Source organism: Suricata suricatta, chromosome 2 (assembly GCF_006229205.1).
Source record: "Suricata suricatta isolate VVHF042 chromosome 2, meerkat_22Aug2017_6uvM2_HiC, whole genome shotgun sequence".
Lineage (NCBI taxonomy): Eukaryota > Metazoa > Chordata > Mammalia > Carnivora > Herpestidae > Suricata > Suricata suricatta.
The window spans coordinates 112,579,134-112,606,163 of NC_043701.1; the positions used below are offsets into that span (position 1 = coordinate 112,579,134).

Below are 27,030 nucleotides of genomic sequence, written 5' to 3' on the forward strand. Positions count from 1 at the left end.
CAAAGTAGAATTGTTCATAATAATGAAAAATTAGGAACAAGATGCCTTTAAACGGAATGATGTTATTTTAATAGAATGGAGCCTAAGATGCTAAAAAGAACAAAAGCTACATATATAAACATGGTCATAACTCAAAACCATTTTGCTGGTTTTAATAAATGAATAATGATTAAGGCACAATGTGGAAGATGACAAAATGTTACTAGAACCACCAAAATTCACAATGAGTTTATACACAATGGCAAAAAGCAGAGAGCGAACAGCTGTGAAATCTTCAGTGTAGGGTAGGAGGGTGGTGTCCTGTGGTTGGCGCATCTGGATTATGGACCAGCAGAAGACAAGAACATGGATAAGAATACAGGGCCTAGAAATGCAATAGCCATGCCAAAGGGTGTGTATACAAAAACTGGGGTTTCAGACCAGTGAAATAAGGGTGAATGGATGAACATGTGAAAGATCCCTTGGCTAGTCATTTGCAAAAAAAAAATTTTTTTTTGATTTTTAGTTCATACCATATTTAATCAACAGAAAGAGGTCAATAGATTATTGTTTTTTCTAAACACATTTGTTTCATATGTGAAACACATTTGTTTTTAGGTTTAAAGACAAATCTCACAAAATATAAAGTTCTAAAAAGATCTTCTTGTTTCAACTCAAGAAGCAGAAAAACACTTCATACTATGTAATGACTGTTTTATTTCTAATGTTCAAGTCCTAAACATAACTGCCTTTGACTCTAATAACAGAAAGCATCAACCCAAACTATCTGTGAGGTAGATAAGGAAATGGAAGCAGAAAGATTAAATCACTACATAGGTCACTCAAATATTAAGTGACAGGCAGAGAACAGCAGGTCTGCGGAAACCATGCAAACTGTAGGGGGGAAGACGTGGCGCTCTACCACCACAGATACAAATGCAGAGAGTTCTTTGCTCACATAATATCTGCACTTTGCACTCAAACTTACATAAACACACCCTTTAGATATAACACAAAAATGGGGAAAATGTCTTCAATGGGCCTTGCTTTCAATCTGTGAAGTCTAAGAAGTACTAATGTTCAAGGCCACTTTTGAAAATTAACTCACGTGTATAATAAACAACTGTGTACTGAATCACTGCATATTTCAAATAAATCTTGGTTTCATTAAATGTTATTTACATGATTTACTAAAAGGATAGTTTCTTCACAATGTCTATATGGAGTTATATATGGCACCAAAACGTAGAAAACACATATGACACATGGCATTTCACGCATTCGATGCTTCTTTTAAAATATATGTTGTGGTGTAAGTATTTGATGGGACACAGTATTCGGTGTCAGAGATCCTAACACATGTCACAAAAGTTGCGTAGCTAAGGGTGCGTCTGGAACAAAACTCAAGGACACAGAAAATAGTTGTTGAAGATCACTGTCCGGTGTGGAGTCCTGACCTAGCACAGAGGCGATTCAAATACATTTTAATTCTCCTGCTGAGATCTCACTCAGCTAACTTGCACCTTTCTCAAAGCGATGCGTTTCTTGGTGAGCAAGACCGTTAAATAAACATTCTATTATTTGCAAGTTATTTAGTACTGCATCCAAAACATCCCTTCTAGAATAAGATAATTTCTAGATGAGGCTGTTTTCCTCATTTCCTAAACTGACAATTTTCTTTTGTTACATATTCTGATATATAGATCTTAAAACATTTTTTATGTTGTTAGCTTTATTCTACTCTCAATTATCTGCCGGTCAATCAGATGTAGCTTCTATGTTAAAAATTTCCTGCATTCATTTTTGGGGTTTTCCACTGGAAATTTTTTATTTACAAAATGCTTGGCTTGTTGATGAAGGTTTATTAAAATGCAGGATATTGAGAGCGGCCTCCCCCCTAATGAACTCTCTGACACAGTGTTTCTCGTACTTCATTAGATTCACAAGGTAAATGGGGTAAGGCATGGCTAGGGTATACTATGAAACAGAAAGCCTTAAACATGAAATGGCCGAAAAATTATTTCTTGCTTGTGACAAAACTTACAAAGTGATGTTAGAGAAGGCAGAACTCTGACCAGGAGTTATGAAATTGTAATCTTTAATGACTAGCTCCCAAGGTTTCCTGAGGATATCTCCATTACCCTTTGATAAGGAAAGAAAAATAGAAGCAGGAAAAATTCGAATTGAGGTCTTTTATAGGCTTGGAATTTGTGCCCATATTTTGAGGTCTTATAGCTTCATGTGTATGGAAGGAAGGCTAGCAAATCTGCACTTTTATGTAACCATAAAAGAAAGAGCATATTTCTGCTACAGGGCTCCTACCCTATGTGAATTCCTTGATGATGTGTAAGGGCTGATTTCCGACCAAAAGTTTTTCCACATTCACAACATTCATAAGGTTTCTCTCCTGAGTGAGTCCTCAGATGGGTAGTGAGGGTAGATTTATGACGGAAACTCTTCCCACATTCGTTACATTCATAGGGTTTTTCCCCTGTGTGAGTTCTCTGAGGATTAATAAGAGTAGACTTTGTAACAAAAGATTTCTCACATTCAATACACTGAAAGGGTTTCTCTCCTGTTTGAGTTCTCTGATGTACATTAAAAGCTGACAGATGACGGTAAGTTTTGCCACATACATTACAATGAAAGGGTCTATCTCCCATGTGAGTTCTCTGATGTTGTGTGAGGGCTGACCTCTGGCAGAAAGTTCTTCTACACTCACTGCATTCATAGGGTTTTTCCCCTGTGTGAGTTCTCTCATGTCGAGTAAGGGATGACTTCTCGTAAAAGGATTTCCCACATTCATTACATTTGTAAGGTTTCTTTCCTGTGTGAATTCTTTGATGTGCATTGACATCTGACTGCCGATAGAAAGTTTTACCACATTCATTACATTGAAAGCACTTCTCTCCTGTATGAGTTCTCTGATGCACTTTAACGTCTGCCTGCCGATAGAAAGTTTTACCACACTGATTACATTGAAAGGGTTTCTCTCCTGTATGAATTCTCTGATGTGCATTAACATCTGACTGCCGATAGAAAGTTTTTCCACATTCATTACATTGAAAGCGCTTCTCTCCTGTGTGAGTTCTCTGATGAACATTAACATCTGCCTGCCGCTGGAAAGATTTACCACATTTGTTACATTGAAAGGGTTTCTCTCCTGTGTGAGTTCTCTGATGTGCGTGAACGTCTGACTGCCAAAAGAAAGTTTTACCACACTGATTACACTCAAAGCGTTTCTCCCCTGTGTGAATTCGCTGATGTGCATTAACATCTGACTGTCGAAAGAAAGTTTTACCACATTCATTACATTGAAAGGGTTTCTCTCCTGTGTGGGTTCTCTGATGTAGCTTAATGTCTGACTGACAGTGGAAAGTTTTACCACATTCATTACATTGAAAGCGTTTCTCTCCTGTGTGAATCCTCTGACGTACCTTTATGTCTGACTGCTGACAGAAAGTTTTACCACCTTCAATACATTGAAAGGGTTTCTCTCTGGTATGAGTTCTCTGATGTTGAGTGAAGGCGGACTGCCCACAGAACGTTTTCCCACATTCATTACATTCACAGGGCTTCTCCCTTGTATGTGCTCTTTCATGTTGAGTGAGGGATGACTTCTTGTGAAAGGGCTTTCCACATTCACTACATTTATAAAGTTTCTCCCCTGTATGTGTTCTCTGATGGTCTATGAGGGTTGATTTGTGACTGGTCTTCCCACGTGAATTAAGTTGGTAAGGTTTCTCCCCTGTGTGTGTTCTCTGATGCACTGTGAGGTTTGACTTGTAGGTGAATGTTTGCCCACATTCATTACATTTCAATAGACACTCACCTCTCTGGCTTTTCTGAACTTGAGTGAAGTGTGACATCCTACTGAAATTATTTTCAATTTGATTGCTTTTATATAGTTTTATTTCCATGTAAACCTCATGGCATTTCAAGAGAGATAATTTCTCACAGGTTTCCCCACCGTGTTCCTTATGTTCACAGAGTTTATTTCCTGTGTCATTTCGCCTGTTTGGAATTATTACGGTCTTTTCTTCTAAGGATTTCCCATCATCATTATATTTTAAGGTCTCCTCTGAAGTCTGAGTATTTCGATGCTGAATAATACTGTTCTTATGACCAAAGGCTTTCTCATTTTGATTATTTTCATTAGAAATCTATCGAGTATGAAGTTTTTCCTGCTTAATATAAAGTAATTTCTCATATACATTTAAAATGTCATGCTTTTTTCTTGAAGAACTTCTATTACTACCAATTGATATTAAAATATTTTTCAAACTCACTCCATGTAAATTGTAGTTACAGGGCATTTTTCTTGAAAGGACACAGTTTGTACTCATATCAGAAGATTTTCTTAAAGCATAAACTTTTTCTGAGGTCAGTGTTTTGTTCTTAAATGCAACTTGTGGCATGTATTTCTCTTGGTTTTCCTGGATTCTCTCTGTTAGGTAATGAGCTTTGTCATCTTCTAGAAATGAAAATATTGAACAGACCATAAGATTTTACAGTTCAAGTGGAATTGGATTAAGATACAAATGTCCTATTACATATTTGACTTTTGGTACCTTTTTTCCCCATCTAATTCGAGAAAACATATGTAGAAAAGGAGAAAAGCTATGAACACAAAGATGTGTAATTATTTAGCCCTTTATAAATAAACCATTTAAAATAGAAATGAAGATATAAACTCAATAAGCAGCAAACAGAGGATGGTAGATTCTAGAGAAGTGACAGATTCAGGTAGGAGAAAAATCAAAGAAAATAAGATGGGTCCAACTAAGCTAATGAAAAGTAATTGAAGTGACAAAGAAAACCAGTAGACAAAGGTGTTCAGAGGGAAAGTATGAGACATTAAGGAGAGAGACTACAGAGTAGACCTCATACCCTCAAATCTATATTGTTTTAGTAACATCTAAACAAATTTTCATTCTTCCAGTTGAATTTTCATCCTACACATTAACAGCAAGGTAAATTTCTGAACGGACCAATTGGCTGATGTTTAAGCAGAGTTACTAGATTGAATTCTAACTCCCCTCCCAACTATGATTCACAGAATATCAACAACCAACAGAAAGTATAAAACAACGACAAGATACGTAACCTTGTGCCAATATAGTTTGGATATATCACCCTGTTCTGGCTTTGATGCCTTCATACTGCTCTACTAGAGCCACTCAGCAGGTGAACCTACCATGATGTTTGTACCCTGGTGCCAAAATACTAATACTTAATTTTACTTTACAGTTCACAGCTCATATTTCTGCATTTCTATTATCAAAATTTAAAGATTGTGTTTTTTCAACCAAATCCCAGAAAATAAGTACCATTTATGTTGATTTATCATTTACAAAGTATTGTGCACATATTCTACCCACTGTAACAAAGTCTATCTAAAGCTTAAAAAAAAAAACCACTGGCCTGAACCATGTACGTCATGGAAAACTGTTTCAAGTCATCATTCAAGCAAACAAAATTTACACCAACTAAATGCACATCAGACTTTCTTTTTTGATGTTGTTAAGGTTTATTCATTTTTGAGAGAAAGAGTGTGAGCGGGGGAGTGACAGAGAGATGGGGACAGATATCCGAAGCAGGATCTGAGCTGACAGCAGCAAGCCCAGTGCAGGGCTGGAATTCATGAACCATGAGATCATGACCTGAGCTGAAGTTGGAAGCTTAACCGAATGAGCCACCCATGTGCCCCTGCATATCAGATTTTCAAGCTGCCATTCTATAGCTCCCCACTCAATATCCTTTGCTCCAGTTTAGTCAGTTCTTTGTCTCATTAAATTACTCATTCATGACTACAAGGTCCAAGTGTGTTCCCTCACTCAGAACCAAGGCTAGTATATAGTCTATTTAGTATCTAGAAAAACGACAAAATAGCAATATTTTTCTAAAATTTCAAGAATTCCTTTTCAAATCTTTCCCCTTTCAAGACTTTCAAAATTTGTATTTATTCTAAATCTAAAAGTAGTTCCTATATAGACCAGCTGTTTTAACACAACAATAACACTGCTTTGTAACATACTGTATCTCACCTAAAACAATACATATATACTTAAGTTGTAAACTCAAAATGCATCTTATAATTGATCACATATCTGTGATCAACAAGTCACAGTATAGTAAGAATATTTTTTCCTTAGTGGTTCGTCCCATAATGGTCTGATTACAAACTATGGCTTCTTAGATTTGAGAGAGTATGATGAATTTTTCTTAATTACACACTGAGTTTAAAATGTTTCATGTAATTTTATCCTCATTCTTCAATCCAGAGGATGGCAATCTACCTTAAAAGGCAAAATCATACACATTTTAGGCTTTGCAGGCCATACCTGTCTGTCACAACATTGAGTTCTCCTATTAGTACATGAAATCAGCCAAAGACCATATGTAAACAAGTGAGTACGATTGTGTGGCAAAGAAAACTTTTATGTACAAAAACATGTGGTAGGTCTGCAGACTATAATTTATACCACTGCTCATAATAGGTATTGTTAACTCTCCGATTTTCTTTGTACCTGAGTAATTTTATTTTACTTATTTTTTTTTAACATTTATTTATTATTGACAGAGGGAAGCAGAACATGAGCAGGGGAGGCGCAGAGAGAGGGGGAGACACAGAATCCAAAGCAGGCTCCAGGCTCTGAGCTGTCACCACAGACCCTGACATGGGGCTCAAACTCACAAACCGCGAGATCATGACCTGAGCTGAAGTCGGACACTCAACCAACTGAGCCACCGAGGTGCCCCGAGTAATTTTAAATTAATAGACTTCAACAAGCTCTGTGTATAAGTATTACCCGAAAAATTTTTTCAAACACAAATGTTTAGACCCTATGCCATTTTATACCTAATGAATCAGAATTATAGGTTCATGTATGTATTCAGAATGGGTTTCTTCACAATGTTTTCACAGAATATGGAATTTTTCTTCTACTCGATTCAAATCAACATGTGTTTATCAAATGTCTATTTTAGGTTATATACCAAAGTAAGAAAGAATAACATGATTGCCATTTTCTGTAATATCATTCGTCAGGAATGAAATAAGATATTTCAGGAAACAGATCATGATTTTGCTTTTGTTTCTTGTGCAAGACCCACTACATGCTGGACACTGTGAGAAAGAAGAGATTACGTTGGCTTAAACATTCAAGGTCTGTTTCATGGAAGCAGACACCCTTAAACTACACTATAAAGACATTTAACATAAAAACAGTAAAAATAATGTTTTAATTAGTTCATTTAGTATTTAGTCAGGGAAAGCACACAACGAAGAAAGGTGTGACATGGGGATGATTATAGTATGCTTCAGTGATATTTGATGAGTGGACCAAATGGTGTTTAGCCTGAGTGTAAGCAACATAAAAATAAAATTGCAGCAGCCAAATAAGGCCCTAATACAGTATGGCAAGTGTGGCCATAATGCATGATGCATGAGGCAAGTTAATTTAAATTTAATTAAATAAATAATAGAGATAGCACAGATTTACCTTGTCAGGCTACTGAAAAAAAGAGATGTTCTAAGGCAAACAAAACCACCACCATCAACAACAACAACAAAAACCTCTTACCAATGACAGTTAGGAACTGAAAAAAAGAAAGGTATGCGGAAATGCAGTTCTTATTGATATTGATGTAAAGTAAGAACATGAGAAATATGAAAAGTTTACAAGGAAGAAATACCAATGCAAAAGAAAAAGAATTCATTTGTCTTCTGGGCTTCATAATTTTGTTACCAATTTCTGGTTTTATCAGATAAGTAGGGAATGTCTTATTTCTACTTTGTAGGATTTACTGAGGGTACCCTGTTAGCATCACATACTTCCACTTGTTTGGAAATGTTCTTTAGGCACATAAACAGTCTTGTTCCCATTGTTTTTAGGTACAAACAAAAATATGATCTTGTAAAATTAAAAAGGCTGTACTTTTGTTGCAGTAGTTAACATGATAAATATGAACTTGTAATCCCATTAATTTAGTGCCATTTGTTCAAATTGTATCAAGTACTACTCTACTCCATGTAGCACTGAAAACATTGTTTCTTCTCTTCTCCTCAAGAATCAAATTTTAATAGATTTTATTACCTAAGGTTTAGCTTCGTGCTATTAAACACATACACAAAAAAACCCTGTGTTACTTGATTTGCTGCATAAATGATATCCTTGGACCCCTAGCTTTGAATAATCAAAAAACCAGCTTATATTCTTTCTTAGGCATTACCCTTTTCTCTTCCAATTTTATCATATACATATCCTTTCTTTATTTGTAAGTAGGTGCCACCAAGAGATTCTTGGAAAACATATGAAATGTCCAACTCCTAAACTGACCACTTAGATTGTAATTTCCCCTGGCTTCCTCACTAACCCTCTTGGTACTCACTAACTCACCAGGGTAGTTCTGGTACATAAATTCTTCCTCTACTATCCATGGCTCTTCCTCTTCCTCCAATTTGAAGATCACCTCTGGCTTGTTAATGAGAAACCCTATAAAAGGAAAAGTGACACAGAATTTGGGCAAAGCTGCATGGGCACAGCAATTTTTTTATGTTTTTATTTTATTTTAAGAGAGAGAGGCAGAGAGCAAGTGGGGGAGGGGCAGAGAGAGGCGGGGACACAAAATCTGAAGCAGGCTCCAAACTCTGAGCTATGAGCACAGAGCCCGGCACGGGGCTTGAGCCCACAGACTATGAGATCATGACCTGAGCCGAAGTCGGATACTTAACCAACTGAGCCACCCAGGCGCCCCATGGGAACAGCAATTCTAAAGGAAGGAGGAAGTAGAGTTTCTGGAGCTGGACCACAATGAGGCTCATTTAAATCTTTCATGGGATGTGAGAATACAAATATTCTTCCCCGTGTTCAAAAGAGATTAACCACCTCAGACTCCTGAAGCAAAAGTCTCAACAATATTAACCACAACAGACTAAACATTTTGGTGTCTAAGAAACAGAATGCATGCTATACAAGGTTTGATGCCCAAACTGCTTACCCACTGAGACAAAGTTGTGGTAGTTCTCCAGCATCACGTCCCTGTACAGGGTCCTCTTAGCAGGAGCCAGGTGCTGCCACTCCTCCTGGGCGAAGTCCACAGTCACATCTCCGAATGACAGTGACCCCTGGAACAGCACATTACTGCTCAATATGAAGTGGTCATAATTGGGGTGGCACAGGAAAGAAACATGGGAACTAATTCTTGCCAGGTTTACTGTTGAGTATTTATTACAATATGTCTACTATGTACAGAATTTTGGGTTAGGTTTTGTAGAAGAAAAAAAAAGAAAGAACATCATGCTTGTTCTACTTTATTAATACCCTATGCCTTGAAATGTTCTGGGTGTTAAAAATACTAAAAAAAAAATAATAATAAATAAACACTGTTCTTTATCTCTAGAAAGTTAAATATTATACAAACATGACATGCTCCAAAACTGAAGATAAGGTGTTACTGGAATGTATTAGAATATGTAAAAAGTATACTGGAGTCAAAAAAAAAAAAAAAAGAAAAATATAACTATTTTGTGTCACGGCTTATGCTTAGCTTAATTAAAGAGTTAAAGCTGTAGGGCTTGAAACATAATGGATAAATATTTTTTATGATTACGAAGCAATATACTATAAATAAAATACTGAAAGCATTAAAAACATAGATTGACTTCAGCTTCTACTCCAGGATATATAAAGCCAGTAAGAAAATCACTCATTCTTACAGTGAAAATGAGCCAGACTAACTTACAGGAGAGCCAAGGTCGCAAAGCTCTCAACTGCCCCAAATCTAGGAAGAAACTAAATTAAAATGTTTTTGCCTGAACTGGACCACAGGTAAGAAGAACTCAACCAGAATAGGGGTCATACTTATTAATAAAGACTGAGTGTGAGCTGACCCAACAGTGCTCAACCCCTTCAGACCACAGACGCTGAGACTTGCATGTTCTTACAAGCTTTTTCTCCGTGAACCCCACTGGGCACTTACTCTCTTCCTGGGGGAAGGGAAGGATTATGCACGGAGTCTACAAGTACAGCCGGGGCTGGGGTGGGGCAAGAGAACCAAGAAGGTCACATCCCCACGTGCACACAGGTCAGACCTAACACTTAGGCTGTATTGGAGAAAGAGGACACGTTCAGCCAACGACTTCTCACCACCAAGCTAACAAGTTGCAGTAACAATTATCTATAGAATGCTGTTGACAGATGGACAGGAGATAGATAACATGCAAAGAGATCATCTCTGAGACAGAAAACAAAGAGATCTCTTAAAACTCAGAAATGAACAGATATAGCTATAAATAAACCAGTATCCTAAAACACAAGGTATCTCTATAGAAACTTGAAGCCTGTGCTGCATTGGGCATAATTTAGGAAACAGTAACTCACATGCTGCCTATACATTTCAAAACAAATTTACAAAGCATATGAAAAGAAACTAACAAGATACTACTAAGAGACAAAGTAACCATCAGAACCAGAGTCAGATATGACATAGATGTTGAAACTACCTAAGAAAATTTTAATTATAACTAATATCTTTAAGACTCTAATAGGAAAGTTGTATTATATGCAAAATCAAATGGATAATTTCACCAGAGAGAACTAAATGGAAACCCAGAAATAAAAATTTAGTAACAGATGAAAAAAATGCTTCAACAGGCTGGTCAGCAGTTAACACCATTAAGGAAAGAATAAGCGAATCTGAAGATGGGTCAATAGAAACTATCCAAACAAACTGAAAGAGAAGAATAAAATGAAAAACAGAGAACAAAACATTAAAAAGCTGTGAAGTATAATAAAATGTTCTGACATAGGCATAATTGAGACTTGGGGGGGGACAAGAGTGGGACAGGAAAAACACTTTAAGAAATAGTGTCTTAAAGTTTATTTATTTTGAGAGAGACAGAAAGAGCATGAGTGGGGGAGGGGCAGAAAAAAGGGGAGACAGCATCTCAAGGAAGCTCTGTATGGTCAGCATGGAGACCAATGGAGAGCTCAAACTCACGGAACTGTGAGATCATGACCTGGGCCAAAACCAAGCACTGGACACTTAACTGGGCCACCCAGGCACCCCAAGAAATAGTGTCTTAAAATTTCTCCCAATTAATGACAGAAAGCAAACCTAAGATCCAAGAAGCTCAACAATACCAAGTAGCATAAATGCCTCCCAAAAGCATAAAGACGCACAACATCTGAAGAGAGAAGAATGAGAATCCTGAGTGCAGCCAACAAACAAGGATATATTACAAACAAGGAACAAACACACAATTTCACCAGGAGCCATAAAAACTAGAACACAACAGAGTGACATCCCTCATGTGTGAGAAGAAAATCACAGTTGTAATCACAGCACAAAGCAGCCATTTAATTTGACAATAAAATACTATGGAGGAAAAAAAATAAATAAAAAATAAAAATAAAAAGCACCTGGGGGTATATCTGAAAATTCACCGACTAATTTTAAGATGTGTGCAGGAAGGGCAGGGATCTGCAGAAGGTTTCTCCAAAAACAAGGGAGCTGGAGGACACTATTGTTCTTGCCCTCCCAGAGCCTGGCCAGATACTCAGACAAGCCAGTACAAACACTCTCCATCTATGTTTCTATCACAATGTGCCCCACCCAGTGCCCCCCTAAAGATGTGCTCCATCAACCCACCCTGGAAGGTGCCCCTCCAAAACTGCTCCTAGTCCACCCACTTGGCAGGCAGCCTCAGTGAGGAAAGTACCTCTCCAAAGTGACTCAAGCCCTAGGGAGGTGGGGCGCTAACCCCACACACCAAAACAGTATGATACTGCTGCAAAAATACATACATAGGTCACTGGAACAGAATTGTGAGCCCAGAGATAAACCTATATACCTGTGTGTGTACACATCTATACATACATGTACATACATATATACATATACTTAATCTATGACAATGGAGACAAGAATACATAACGGGAAAGACATTCACTTCAATAAATGGTGCTGGGAAAAGGGCAGCTTCATGCAAAAGAATGAAACTGGACCACCACAGAAAACAGGGAAAGACAAATACCATATAATTTCATTTATGTTTCACTTACATGTAGAATCCAGAAAAATGAGCAAACAACAGAAAAAAAGAAAGACTCATAACAACAACAAAAAAGAGAGAAACAGACCCATAAACATGGAAAACAAACTGGAGGTTGCAAGCAAGGGAGAGGGGGAATGGGTGACGTTGGTGAAGAAGATTAAGAAGTGCAAATTTCCATTTATAACATAAATAAGGCATGACGATAAAAAGTACAACTAAGAAATGTAGTCAACAATACTGTAATTCACCACAATGATGAGCACCACTGTCTTATACCTGAAACTTATTTAATATTTATTATATGTCAACAATACCTCAATTAAAACTTTAAGAATTTTTTGAACTGAAAAAAACACACAAAATAACTATCAACCAATAATTCCATATTTAATGAAAAGATCTTCAAAAATGAAGAATAATATCTTTCCAGAAAAACAAAAACTTAAGGAATTCTTTACCAGCAGAACTATTCTGCAAGAAATCTCAAAAGAATATGCTATCAGTGAAACTTGAATCTATACATAGTGATAAAAATGGAAATGGAAAATGGGAAAATTTAAGTTAATTCCTCCCTCCACAATTTTTAAGTGCTCTAAAGCAAAGATTGGAAAACTTCTTCTGTAATAGCCTAGAAAGAAAACTAGATTGCATTGCTAAGGTAGACCGAGACAATACATCAAATAATGCTTGTGGCTGTGCTCCCTGGAAACTTAATTTGTGAAAGCAGGCAGGGAGCTGAATTTCACCCATGTGCTGTAGGTTGCTAATCCTTATTCTAAAGACAACTGATTGTCCAAAGCAAAAATAGTTGTATTGTATTATGTGTACATAGCATATGTGAAAGTAAACAAAAATATATTAAAGTAAAGTAAAAAATAACACAAAGGACAGGACGGAAGAACTGGGAAATACACTGGTCATTATACTATCCATCATGTGATTTAATACTTAAAGGGAAGCACAGATTAAAAATTTGTGTTATAAGTCCTTGGCTATTTTAAAAGTTAAAAAAAAAGAGGTATAAGTAATAAGTTAATAGCAAGGATATAATGGAATAATAAAAAACACTCCACTAAACTCCAAGAAAAGAAAAAGAAAAATAAAGAACAAACAAATAGAAAAATAGCTAGCAAAATGGAAGATTTTAATCTACCATGTTAATAATCAATTCTTAAATGCGGATGTTCTGATCATACCAGATAAAGAGACTGTCAGATTAGATTAAAAAAACAGGACCAATTACATACTGTCTACAAGAAACTCAACATTACCTATAAAAATACATATGTTAAAGATAAATGGAGAAAAACAATACAAACAATAATCCAAAGAGAGCTAAAATAGCTATGTTAATATCAGACAATATAGACTATATGAGATATTATCAAATATAAATAGGCACATTACATTAATGATAAAGATGCCCTTACGCATCTATCAAAAGTGCTTCAAAATATATGAGGTAAAACGTGATAAGACTGAAAGGAGACACAGACAAAAATTAATATAGTTGGAGACTTCAATATTTATCTCGGTAATCAATGGAAGAGGTAATTGGAAAGACTTCAGAAGACCTAAACAACACCATCACTTAACTAAACCTAAGTGACATTTACCAAACATGCTACCCCACAACTGTAGAATATACTTTATTTTTAAGTGCAAATGGGAGAGTCACCAAAATACACTGTATCCTGGGACATAAAACAAATTTCAACATATTTACAAGGAAGGAAATCTTACATACTAATGTTTGTTGTAGAAATTCAGAACAGAAACATCTCTCAATATCTCCAACTACTTGGGAATTAAACAACACAATTCTATATAACCCAGGGGTTGAACAGAAATTTCAAAGAAAACAGAAAAATTTTACATGCCATCAAGATAAAAACACAATTTATGAGAATTTGTGAGCTGCAACTAAAGTAGTGCTTAGATGGAAATTTAAAATATTAAATGCTTTATTGGAAAAGAAGAAATGTTGTCAAGCAGTAAGATCACATTCACTGGTGATTTTCACCAGAACAAATTCAGGCAGGTGGTGGGAAAGAACCAAAACTGCATGTAATGGGTTAAGATGGAATCATGATGTACAGAAATATTTTCTAGGGAATATAATTTGAACTTCCTGCTGAAAAACCAGCACAGGAAAATCTAAACAAAAAGCAAAACCATTCTCATGAGGAGTTACAGTAAATTGTTTCTTCTGCCCATTCATCACTTCTCCAGATACTAGGAGGTTTTATCCCAGATTTGAGTAGAACACAAACAGCTCATTGTTTAGATCTGAGTATTATGATCCCCTGATAATCTAAACCAGTTATGCTTTGGCATTATGTTCTCTCTTTCTACCATGTTCTCAGACTTCAGTTTCAGGACAGTCTTCATGTCCCATTAAGTCATTATGGTTTATTCTTGTTTTCATTGTACTTCCTATAATAATGTTTGCTACTTCCTATAACAATGCTTGCTACTGCTATCTGAGACAAATGTAGAGCACAGCATAGGTAACTTCAAGCACTTGAAGGTCACTGCCACAGCCCCTTAGCTCTGCTACTAATCTGCTACTCCCTATTTCCTCCGAACTTGACATGTACCTATTTCTACATTTATATCTCAATGTTATACCTTATTCAGAGGATCGAATGTAAACAAAGTAGGAAATACTAATTAAAAAAAACTCACCTGCGATTTGTTCATTTTCTGCTGTTCTTACAAAAGCACAGAGACGTGTGCAGATACAACTGAGAAATAACAAAAGAGAGATGAGTCATAAATGATCTTGTCTCCCTACAGCTCCTGGATTTACCTGCCTACAAATACTCTGTACACAGTGAATAAAATGCTTTCCTATGGGACAATGTCCTGTTGGCTCCTAAAAAGAGATGGATACATAGAAGTAGTGCCAGTAGAGGAAAATATCTAATAACAGGCTCTCAAAAAAAATACTTTTTTAAAAAAAGCTCCGACTTGTAGGTGCCAATTTTGGAAGCATAAATACTCCTGCCGTGACCAGTTTCAAATGGCCAACATAATGCCACTGAACAGAGCTGGGAAGAAATGTGCAATGACATACCATTATATAGTATTTTTACCATACTGAAGATAAAGAGCTTAGAGAATTGAGATTTGAGTAAAAGGAAGGAAATTAATTAGAAGTGATGAGTTTTTAAAGTGATCACAACCATGAGGATCTTAAGCATATAGGATTATTACATGTAGTGCAGAATCCTAGAAAGGAACACAGAAGAGAAAAAAGAACGCTACAGAAAAACTGAAGAAATATGAGAAAATATGGACCTTATTGGCTTAATCGGGACACTGATATGTTAAAAACAGGGGAAATTAATGTGGGGTATGTAGAAATTGTTGTTGGGTGAAGTGGGGAGATCCTGGGCCATGGCTCCTCAGCCCAGAGCCCATCCCAAAGATACAGCCAAAGGTTCTTGGTCTCATCACAAAAAAAAAAAACCCTCAAGGACAGACACAACACAGTGGGGAAGTTTATTAAAGTGAAAGTGAGCTCTGAGAGAGGGAGAGAGTGTGCGTGAGCTGTGGCAGACAAGGCTTCCCTATCTAAATGTTCATCGTATTCCTAAAGGAACCCATTTACCCCTGCTCAGAGAGTCAGGCTTTGGAAGTTACTCCCTATGATCCTCTTTGTGAACAACTCCACCTGAGGTAGTTTCTATCTGCGACATAGCAAGGAGCAAACTCTTGTTACTTAGGTTACAAACCTGGCAGTGCAGATGGGACTGTTGTCCTTCTGAGGTCCTGCCCCCCACTTACCTGGTTCCCACTGCCGGAGCAGTGGGTGGCTTCACCCACCCAAGCTGGGGACCGGGGGAGGAATCCTTGCAGGGGATGCTCCCTTCTTGGGGTCTCTGTCACTGGACTGGTGCTGCTGACCCTTTGGAGGAACTGTGGCTTCCCTGAGCCTCTCGTTCTGAGAATCTCTCCACAGAGGTAGGTTAAGTGGTGCAGATCCTATGGCGTGACTAGAAGCAGATCTTCTCTGAGTGGTCTCACAAAGTCTGGCAGGCCGGCGGTCAGTTAAGAGCAGGGCCCCCCTGGTAAACACTCTGGGAGATGGAACACGATTAGAGTAGGGTATAGACACCTTGGGTGACACAGGACAACATGAACTGGCCATTCAGAGGCTGAGTACCTCAGCCCGGCAAAAGAGAAAGTGGCCCAACTGAGACTAGTCTAGAATCAGCCATGGTAAAGGATATCTCCATCTTACCTATTGGACATGTTTAATGTTTGTTGGGGACACCTGCACGGCTGTTTTTCCTCTTAAAAAGGGAAGTGTGCCTTGAGTTACTGAATCTAATCCAGGTTCTCCCTGAGCCACACTGCAAGTAAATCCTTTGGGATCACCTGGATGTTGAGGGGATGGAAGAGGAAGCCTGTGCACCAGCCACTACTCCGTAAGGCACAACTACCCACACTGACTTGGATGCCTTAGCATTAACTTTCTCTCCTTGGTTTTAAGTCAACCAAATCTTATACATATTGTGGGTGAGGGTGTGTGGCATTTGTGTCACCACTGTCCATTATAAATTACTTTGTGGAGGGTAAGAGGAAACCCTAAGAAAGAATCCCAGAATATGGGAGGGACAAATCCAATTCTGAAGGAGAGGCCATTCCGCTGTAGCCTCCAGAAATGGAAAGCATTTATTCTAATAGTCTCCCTTAACCCGAAATCATAGGACTTTCTTCTGAACTTATTTTGTAAAAGAGGAAGAAAATTGGAAGAGATTTCGTAAGGTCAGTGCTTTATGACATTGTATCAAAATGTGGGGATGAAAAGGAATTCTAAGATTTGTAAAATGAAGGTTGAATCTATAACCCTAAAAACGCCTCCTATACCCTCTGATGAAGACGACCTGCCCCAGAAAACCTAAAGTCAGGGAATCTTTGTCCAGATTGCCGTCTCCACATCATTAGATCATAATAAGCCTGTGGCCTTATTGCTCTGGTCCTCAAGCCTACGTTCCTCCAGTTTCATTAAGCACCAGCCTTTAAACCTTTACTAACACCCCCAAAGCCTTCCCCCATGTCTCTTGTATCCCTTTATCCTCCTTTGCCAGATAGCGCTACCGGATTAGGGACCAATGTTTCCATTGAGACAGATAGGGACTGGTAGAGTCTGATAGAGGCAGGAGTCTAATGAGCACGTCCCATTTTTGACCTCAGACCTGTAAAACTGGAAGGCACACACTGAAGGGCTATGTGCTGACCTGACTGGTTTATACATTTAATGCAGGACGTCTTTTCTACCAACAAACCAACCTAGGCAGATATTCAAGCTTTGCTAACCACTATCTTAACGACAGAAGAGAAGTTTGCTTTCATAAGCCAGACAAGAAACTGATGATCAGCCAGGATCAAGTTATTGAAGACTGAACGAGGAAGCAGTGCTAAGAGCTGACCCTGAGTGGGAACCCCACTCCCATGACGGGAGAGAAAGTTTAGGGCATTACCAGCGCTTCTCTTAAAAGCTATGAAGGAGGTAAGTAAATCTCCTATAAACTTGTCCCATTTAAGGGAAATTTAACAAGGGACAGATGAGAATCCATCAGCCTTTTTGGAAAGGCTGAAAAATTGCCTAAGATGAAATATGAACTGGGACCCTGAGGCTCAGGGTAGTCTAATGGTCCTTAATAACCTAGTCTGTATCTCAAGCTGCTCCAGACATCAAAAGAAACTCCAAAATTTGGCAATGAATCTCAATACTAGAAACTGGCTCAGCTTCTAGAACTAGTTTTCAAGGTGTTCAATAGCAAGAATGTGATGGAAGACGTGAAGACCAGAAAATGAGAAAGCAAGGTGCTCTTTTGGTGGTAGCTCTCCAGCCTACATGAGGAGAAGGAAAACACCCCATGGGTGAGTGCTCCCAGCCCCCTCCATAGGACCAAGAGACCAGAAATAAAGTTGGGGTCCAATCAATATGCACACTGTAAGCAGGAAGGGTACTGGAAACAGGATTGCCCAGACTGCTCTCAGAAGGGAAGGAAGAAGCACAAGGCTGAATCATTTCAGTTGTCTCTCACTGAGGGTATGAGAGGGCCACAGGGCTCCCTAGTTGGCCTGGGATCATTAGATCCTCATCTCCCATGAGGAGCCCCAGATAACCTTACCAATAGGAGAGCCAGTTGAATTACTTAATACTGGAGCTACTTTCTCTGTACTGAACACTCAGAAGGGTAGCTTTCCTAACAAAAATTGTAATACAAAAGGTCCCTCAGGTAAAGGAGATACCAAAGTTTCTGGAGGTTTTGACTTTTGAAATAGGACCCAAGATGCTAAAACACTGTCTTCTATACGTGTCAGAATGTCCCAGTCTTCTTTTAGGATGAGATATTTTAGCCAAAACAGGGGCCACACTAAGTTCAGGGCAAATTACAAATCCAACTCCCTAGATACCAAGGAACTGAATTTACGGCATCATTACAACATATGCCAGAATTTAAAAGAAGGAAATACCTCCCCCCAAAAAAACCTTAAGCCAAGTAAACTGGAAAGTCTGGGTGTGAGGACAGATGGGGGCATGCATTAACCCCCATCTGTAAAAGTAAAATTGAGACAGATAGATTGCTGCCCCCAGGTAAGGCAATGCCCTTTAAAAAAATTTTTTTTAAATGTTTATTTACTACTGAGAGACAGAGACAGAGTATGAGCATGGGAGGGGCAGAGAGAGGGGAAGACACAGAATCCAAGGCTCTGAGCTATCAGCACAGAGTGCAACACAGGGCTCGAACTCACAAATTGAGAGATCATGACCTGAGCCAAAGTTGGACACTTAACTGACTGAACCACCCAGGCACTCCAGGCAATGCCCTTTAAAACTAGATGCTATACAAGGGATTCTCTTCAAACAGGCTCTTCAAACAGGGGTTGATTAGGCCATGTAGATCCCCAGGTAACACCCCAATTTTACCTATTAAAAAGCTAAAAGTAAGGAATACAGATTTGTTCAAGACCACAGAGCTGTTAATGAAGCTGTTCGAGACATACATCCTATAGTACCCAACCCCTATACTCCACTGACCAACTTACTGAGTAACAGCAAATAATACATTGTGTTAGGTCCAAAGGGTGCCTTTTCCTGCATCCCACTAGATCCCAAATTCCAAGAACTATTTGCTTTTGAGTGGGAAGGTCCTGGCTCCCATCAAACACAACAGTACTGCTGAACTCATCTTTGGGGAAATTCTGGGACAAGATTTAAGAGTTAAATTTAGAAAAACAGCACCGTATTATTATAATATGTAGATGATATTTTGATAGCTAGCCCCACCCAGAAAGTTTCTGACAAAAACAGTTGATTCATGTTAAATTTCCTGGCAGACAGGATATATAGTCTCAAAGGAAAAGGCCCAAATTTCTAAGGAAACTGTAAAGTACTCAAAGTTTATTATTTCAAGAGGACAGCAAAGCCTCCCCCAAGAGAGAGAAATGGTAGTATGTGAGCTAGTCCTACCCAGAACCCGCAGACAACTGCACAAGTCTTTGGGAATAGAGTGTTTGGATTCCTAATTTGGGGATGACTGCAAAACCTCTCAGTGATAACATTCGGGGATCTCACAGATGCATCTGCCTGGGATAAGTCTTGTGGCCAAGGCTTCAATAAACTTAAAGCCCAGCATAGGAAGGTTCCAGCCTTTACACTGCCAGATCTTAAGCTGTTTGATTTGCATGTGCATGAGAGGCAATCAATAACTGCAGGGTTATTAACACAAAAGCTGGGGCCCATAAAAAGAACAGTGGCATATTTTTCTAAGCAACTGGACATGATGGCCACAGGTTAGGGCCCCTTGCCTAAGAGCTGTAGCAACCACACGTATCCTGATAAAAGCAGAAAAACTATGAGCCAATCTATGGGTGTTTGGACCCCACACCAGGTTTCTACTTTACTGAAAAGCAAGGGGTATCAGTGGCTGTGCCAAAACAGAATGCTATGATATCAGGCCATGCTGAGAGATACCCCCCAGATACAACCGAGGCCATGCCACACCTTAAATCCAGCCACCCTACACCCTGATGATGATTATCCATGATTGTCCATAAGTGTTTGGTTGAGTTTACTCGAGCCGCAAAGATCTCAAGAGTGAATCTCTCTAACCAGTGCAAAAGAAATCACTTTTACAGAAAATGGACTAGGAAGGGCAGGATATGCAGTAGTTCCCTTAAATGCTCCTAGGATTGGGCCCAGGCGCCTCAGCCCAAATGGCAGCAGTAACCACACTAACCAGAGCATTCGAGTTGGGCAAAGACAAGGTGCTAACCATTTACACCAATTCTAAATATGCCTTCTCTATACTTCATGCCCATGGAGTCAAATGGAGGGAGTGAGGATGACAGCGACCATAGAGAGATTCAATGCGGCAAGGAAACGCAGAGGCGGCTCGAAGCGGTACAGAAGCCTACAGAAGTGGCAGTAGTTCGTTGTAGAGCCCATCCAAAGGGAAAGTCAGAGGTAACAAAGGGAAATAATTTGGCTGATGCAGCCACAGAAAGGGCTGTCAAGTCGGGAGACTTTGCAGCTGGCTCTAAATCTGTCCCTCCCATGAAGATTTTTCTATCTACCCCCAGGAGATAGAGGAGGCTTAAAACTGGGCTACCAATGGTCTCTGTTAATCAGAGGATAGATGATAAATAACAATAGAAGACTCTGGGTACCTAAGCTGACTGCCTGGGGCTTCCCTAAGAGTGCACATGATTCAACCCATTATGGTAAAGGAGTTTTATACCTGTGGTTAATAAAGATCATGAGCATCCCAAAGGTGAAAAAAATTATTGAGGAAATAACAAACCAATGTGCCTATTATTGCTTGGCAAAATGTACAAACCAGACCCTGGGTACTCCCTTGGGCTAGAGCAACTCAAATCTGGGGGGGCAATGCCAGGAAAGGAGAGGCAAGCAGATGTCACTGTAATGCAAGTGGTCCCTGGAGAATTTAAATGCCTTTTGGAATTTGTAAATACATTTACTGAATGGACTGAGGCCTTTCCCTGTAGGAAAGAAAAAGCTGATGAAGTAATGAAGGCCTTAATAAGAATTCCTTGATTTGGATTGCCAAGGTCAATCCGAAGTAATGGGCAATCCAAAGTAGCAGGTCAACATTTACATCAATAATTATTGCTGAGGTAGCCAAGGCCTTAAGTATCAAGTGGAGGACACATTCTGATTGGAGACTTCAGTCTTCTGGGAAGACAGAATGTGCTGACAGAACCCTGAAAAAGACCCTGGCAAAGTTATGCCAGGAAACACAGGAAAACTGGTAAAAGATACCGCCAATAGTCTCACCAGAACGAGAGCTGCCCGAAAGGGCAAACTAAAGCTCAGCCCATTTGAAATGACTTACAAGAGGCCCTTCCCAAAAGGCTCTGATTTTTTTTTTTTTTTTTAACCACCAGACCCAGAGGTTTCTGTTGCTATACTTAATCCCAGACAGGCGATGGACATGCTCAACAAGTATGGGAATTCTGGTCCCCCTCCACCCAGTGAAATCAAGCTTTACCGTGGGGACTGGGTGTATCTCAAACTTAGAAAAGTGGTTCACCTCAGAAACACCTATACCTTATACGGACAGGGCCCCACCGAGTACTATGAACCACATGCTCCTCCTTGGATCCTTAGATCAAAACTTAGATCCACCATGGCAGAGAAGGGGTCTGCACCAGAGACCCAGAAGGAGATGCTACCAGTGCCAGACGATAACAGATACTCCAGTGAACCACTCACAGACCCGAAACTTCGTTTCAGAGACACAAGGTAAGTGGAGTCTCAAAGAATAAGAGTTCTCTGGGCATCTGGGTGGCTGAGTTGGTTAAGTGACCAACTTCGGCTTAGGTCACAATCTCACAGTTCATGAGTTTGAGCCATGCTTTGGGTGAACTCGAGCCCTGCTTCAGGCTCCGCGCTGACAGTGCGGAGCCTGCAAGGGATTCTCTCTCTACGTCTCTCCTTCTCTCTCTATCCCTCGCTCACTCACACGCTCTCTCAAAAATAAATAAACTTTTTAAAAAACATTTATTTATTTTTGAGAGACAGAGTGATCAGGGGAGGGGCAGAGAGAAAGAGGGAAACACCAAACCCCTGAAGCAGGTTCCAGGCTCCGAGCCGTCAGCACAGAGCCGAACATGGGGCTTGAACATACGAGCTGTGAAATCATGACCTGAGCCGAAGTTGAACGCTCAACTGACTGAGCCACCCAGGTGCCCCCAAAATAAATAAACTTAAAAAAGAAAAGAAACAGGCTTCCCAATCTAATCTTTTTCAGCCTTCTTGTTTGCTGTCAGGTCCCATAATAGATTATCATTATCTCTGTAATTATTAATGATCTAGTCCAACCTACTTTGTTCTGATTTTATAATGAACACCTTCTTAACATTGGTTCTTGTCACCAATATGCTAGAGATGTCAAAAGCCATAAACACAAAGAAGCATCCCCAGGAGCTAAATTCTCTAGTAAATACAAGAAGGCTCATAGCAAACAGAAACAAACTAAAGAACTGTATGGCCTGTGTTCCACTCAATAAAAAATGATCATAACATTAACTTCATTATGAGCTTCCCCAAATCCTTTGAAAACTCCCCTTCCATAGCTATACAACTAAGCCATTCCCACAGGGAACTTCTGTGTGTCCACATTACTCCAGTCATTGATGATGCAGAGAGAAAAACAGGATACTTAAATCCCACCTCAAACCAAAAGCTGTGCTACAAGTACACTCCTGAGATATAGGGAATGACAGCCAAGACCCAACTCCTATAGGTCCTCTTACCTTTGATGCTAATGACAATTGCTCTCCAAATGAAACTGATTAGTGTCCAGAAAAGAAATATCACAGTACTGCTGGGACATGGAAAAATCAATGTAGAGCATGAACAACACTGGCCAGACCTAGGGGATTTGGAAACTGCTTTATCTGCCACCCAAGGCGTTGAGAATGACAGCCTGGGATCAAGTAAATCACGCAGTAATACAGGAAATGGACCCTTGTCTCCTGGAGCCCCAAACTGCTTAACTGGCTTATCTCAGGAGAGACCTGCACAGAGCCTGTGCATACCCAGGACACCCAGGGTATGTTGATCATCCCTTCTTGTGGCCACTAATAATCCTACTGCTCTTACTGCTGTTTGGACCTTGCACAGTTAACTGTCTGGCACAATTCATACACAAATGCATGAAAGCTAAAAATTACAGATGGTTGTAATACAAAAGATATGAAAAGATTGAGGTTAAACCTGATGACCCACAGACTTATCTAAAACTAGCTAAGGGAAAATTCTGCTCCACTAACAATCCTGATTACTAAGCCCATGTCCAGCAGGAAACAACTAGAAGGCAGATGTTTGCATATGCCTCTCAAAAATGAGAAGCAAAAAAAAAAAAAGAAGAAGAAGAAGAGGAAGAAGAACTAGAGGAGAGATATGTCACCTGCTGGACCCTAAGACCTAACCTTTACTGCTCACCAGCTTGTACTCCCCAAACTCTGTCCCACATTTTTCCTTAGGCTCTTTCCAGCTTAACTCAGGCAAATGGAAATAGGAATCACCCATCAAGGGATAGCGACTGCCCCAATACCTCCTGCCCCAACACCGCCCAGACCACTTTGACCTTAACCCCTGACTCGCACCTGCGCAGGTGGGCCCATGTAGTGACCTCCAGAAGGTGTGGCAACCACCATATTATAATACTAACATCTCTTTTCAAAAAAGGAGCACCATTTACGTTAACGCAGAATGTGTCTGCGTACAGGCACGTCACCTTCCGGTGACTACACGACTTTATGCCATCTCTACAATGACAAGGATCCACTTTCTATATATTCATCCTAACCCTAAACAAAAGGAACCCATTCACTCTTGCTCAGGGAGTCACGGCTTTGGAACTTATTCCTCCTGAGCTTCTTGTCTGCTGCAAATTTTCCTTTGTACAACTCGACCTGGGGTGGTTCGTATCTGTCACTCGCCGAGGAGCGACTCAGGTTGTTAGTTCGGTTACAGTGGCACCTTACGCAACAGGAAAGTAAAGAATTGCTATGCTATGCCCTGCATTTCCAGGATCTACCCCTACCTGGGGCTGTGTCTTCATTCTGAGACTCTGGGGAGGGATCAAATGTCCCAAAGTTTCTCTTCGGGATGAGACTTTGTTTCTGGACTTCCAGATCTTTAACCTCACGAGAACCCACAGGTTCTTTGAAAATTAGAAGATTAGGAGACAAATTCGTATTTGGAACCTTCACCCAGGACCTCAAATCTGCACTTCTTGTAACTTCTTGAACTCTAGATACTGAGGCCATTGAGGACAAAGACAAAGGTGACGACGTTCACGGCACTTGTTACGGAGCTGGATGCCAAGCCAAATTCCAAAGTCACGGGGCTCTCCACGCAGGCAGAGCCCACCCTCACGCATGCGCAGGCACACTCCCCCACCACGTCCCGCGGGCGCACTGACGCGACCACCCTCTCAAAGCTGGGGGGCCACTCGAACCCAAGCCAGTGGTCCGGACCTACACGCCCTGGCCCGCTATCTGAGGTCCGGCTGTAGAGTCCCGGGCCTCTTCCCCACCGCCGGTCAACGCTTCTTCCCATGGGGCCCATGCTCTAACCTCTGCTGTTAGGAAGGTGGACAACCAGGACCTGAGAGTGATTGGTAAATCTGAAAACGGGATATCGGGCTTCACTAAACCGGCAAGCGCCGGCGGGGGACCAGGAAGATGGCGGAGCTGCGCGTGCGCACCACTCTCCACAGTCCGGACGCAAGTTCTGCTGGGTTAGAAAATACGACTCGAGAATACGTCTACCATAATCCTTGGCGTGCACTGCTGTAAATAACGAAGTAAAAAAAAAAAAAAAAAAGCGATCTTATTCAAAGGGTATGGAAATTATTGCTCTCTGACATGTCTGTAGTCCTGGCGTTTGCAGAGGCCCTACCTATAAGAATTACTAAACGTAAATTGTGGTCCTTTACTGTATCTGATTTTGGGGGAAAAATCTATAAAAGACATTTGCGGACAATTATGGGAGTTTTAATATAGATACACTATTAAAGAATTTACTTAGTTTTAGAGATACATACCGAAGTATTAAGGAGTGAAATATACCTAACTTATTTTAAAATGTCTCAGCAAAAATAAGATACAGCAAATACGACAAAATGTGAAATTTGTCCAATATAGACAATGGTATGTGGATGCTCACTTTATTCTGTGATTTAAAATAGAAACTTCAATAAAAGAATGAAAAAGTAAAAAGAACTAGGAGTATCATTTAGACAAAACTGATAGGAAAGCACATGTCAGTTATCAGTTCTTGTGAATAGTGAATTTAAATGTTAAAAAATGGAATCCAGCAATACAATAAAAAAATAACATCTCTACCAAGCAGAGTTTGTCTCAAAATCGTAAAAAAGGAAAATAACTTTTCTAAGTTAATGAAGCAATAATTTTGTTTAAATAAGTCAGAGAATACATGCATACTTTAAGAAAAAAAGGATTTTAAATAAGCAATACTTCACGAGTAATTCCACTTATTGGGTTCTATGCTAATATAATTCAAAAATTTATATAAAGAATGCCCTTCACAGTTTAGTTGAGTCAATACAAATATTCAGTAGATTTTATGGTAAATATGCTAATCCATGAAGTATGATAATAAGCAGCAGCCTTTAAATGTGATAAAGTAGGGGGACCTGCGTGGCTCAGTTGGTTAAGCATCTGACACTTGATTTCGTTTCAAGTCATGATCTTAAGGTTTTGTGGGTTTGAGCCCAATGTCGGGCTCTTGTGTGTGGAACCATGAGGACCCTGCTTGAGATTCTGTCTCCCTCTCTCTCTCTGCCCCTCCTCTGCTCATGCTCTGTCTCTCTCAAAATAAATAAATAAATAAACTAAAAAAAATAAGTGTGATAAAGTAGAAATACTAAATCATACAAGGGATATTTAAAATAAATTCTGAAATTAAAAAAAAAAACATGCCAACACCAAACACACCAGTGACATAGAGCAATCTATAAAAGGTCTGTATGTATTCATGAGATATGATAGTGTCTGTCACAAGATAAGTGCTCAGACAGACATTATTACAGGCTATGTAAATGTATTGGTGTCAGTGGGTCTGGGTGTATGCATTTTTATTAGGTTATTTCTGTATGACTTGTATATTTGTGTGTGTCCATCACTTGTGGGAGTGACCACTACAGACTCTCTTGAGAATAAGGCAGGTACTGAACAAATATAAATAAAAATGATACATTTGTTATATAAAAATACTTTTATATCTATAGGTGAATTATCCTTCATCAGTAAGGAGTAACTGCAGGCCAAATCAAATCATGGATCTGCAGGCCAAACTCCAAAATCACTTGTTTAGGCAGAATTCTAAGATGACCCTTTATTTTTAATTACTTCTCCAACACCTCCCATCAGGAAAACTAGGGCGTATGAAAGAGGACTTGAGCTGCCCCCATTGTGACCTCACATTTTCTAGTCGTGTCCTTCTTTCTAACTTGTCTGTTGGCTCAGATGGAGGACCCTGAGGGTCAAGCATTCACCCACCCACCTGCCAACCTGATAGTACCCTTTTAAGGAATAAGGACTGCCCTGACCCTGCAAAACCCTACCCATCTTTGACTCCAAGACAAGGATCATTCATTCATTTTCACTGCCTACCTGCAGTACTCACCATCTTTTGCCCCACATTTATCTTAAATGAGCCTTGAAGGATTTTTAGCACTTTGGGGACAGTCTTTGAGATGCTAGGCCGCTGTCTTCCCAGTGTTAGTCTCACTGAAAAATTATTTTCTTGTTTCACCACTGCTGGTCTCTCTGCCTTTGGATTTTCTTGGCAGTTAGTGGCTGAACCTGGTTTGGGACTCCCACATTGTTGTTCCACCCCTGCAAGCCAGCTATATGTATGTATATGTATAATAATATACACATACCCAAATATGTATATATATTTTCTCTAC

General features: G+C 39.5%; 2 protein-coding genes across 5 annotated transcripts; both read right to left on the reverse strand.

Moving 5' to 3' along the window:
- Window positions 1-1,250: 1,250 nt before the first annotated feature.
- Window positions 1,251-4,138, reverse strand: LOC115285387 (zinc finger protein 658B-like). The gene has a single exon (XM_029931671.1). It carries the CDS (start codon window positions 3,897-3,899, stop codon window positions 2,298-2,300), a length of 1,602 nt encoding a protein of 533 aa, XP_029787531.1. The 5' UTR covers window positions 3,900-4,138; the 3' UTR covers window positions 1,251-2,297.
- Window positions 3,895-27,030, reverse strand: LOC115285393 (zinc finger protein 33B-like). Of its 4 annotated transcripts, none has more exons than XM_029931676.1 (6): window positions 26,745-27,030; window positions 15,833-16,125; window positions 14,729-14,787; window positions 8,983-9,109; window positions 8,382-8,477; window positions 3,896-4,453 (listed from the first exon to the last, which is right to left on the reverse strand). In XM_029931676.1, exons 3-6 carry the CDS (start codon window positions 14,741-14,743, stop codon window positions 4,143-4,145), a joined length of 549 nt encoding a protein of 182 aa, XP_029787536.1. In that variant the 5' UTR covers window positions 14,744-14,787; window positions 15,833-16,125; window positions 26,745-27,030; the 3' UTR covers window positions 3,896-4,142. The 4 variants fall into 4 exon arrangements, with proteins under 4 accessions (XP_029787539.1, XP_029787538.1, XP_029787536.1 ...); XM_029931677.1 differs by lacking the exon at window positions 26,745-27,030 and adding an exon at window positions 24,136-24,527; XM_029931679.1 differs by lacking the exon at window positions 15,833-16,125 and having other exon boundaries at window positions 3,895-4,453.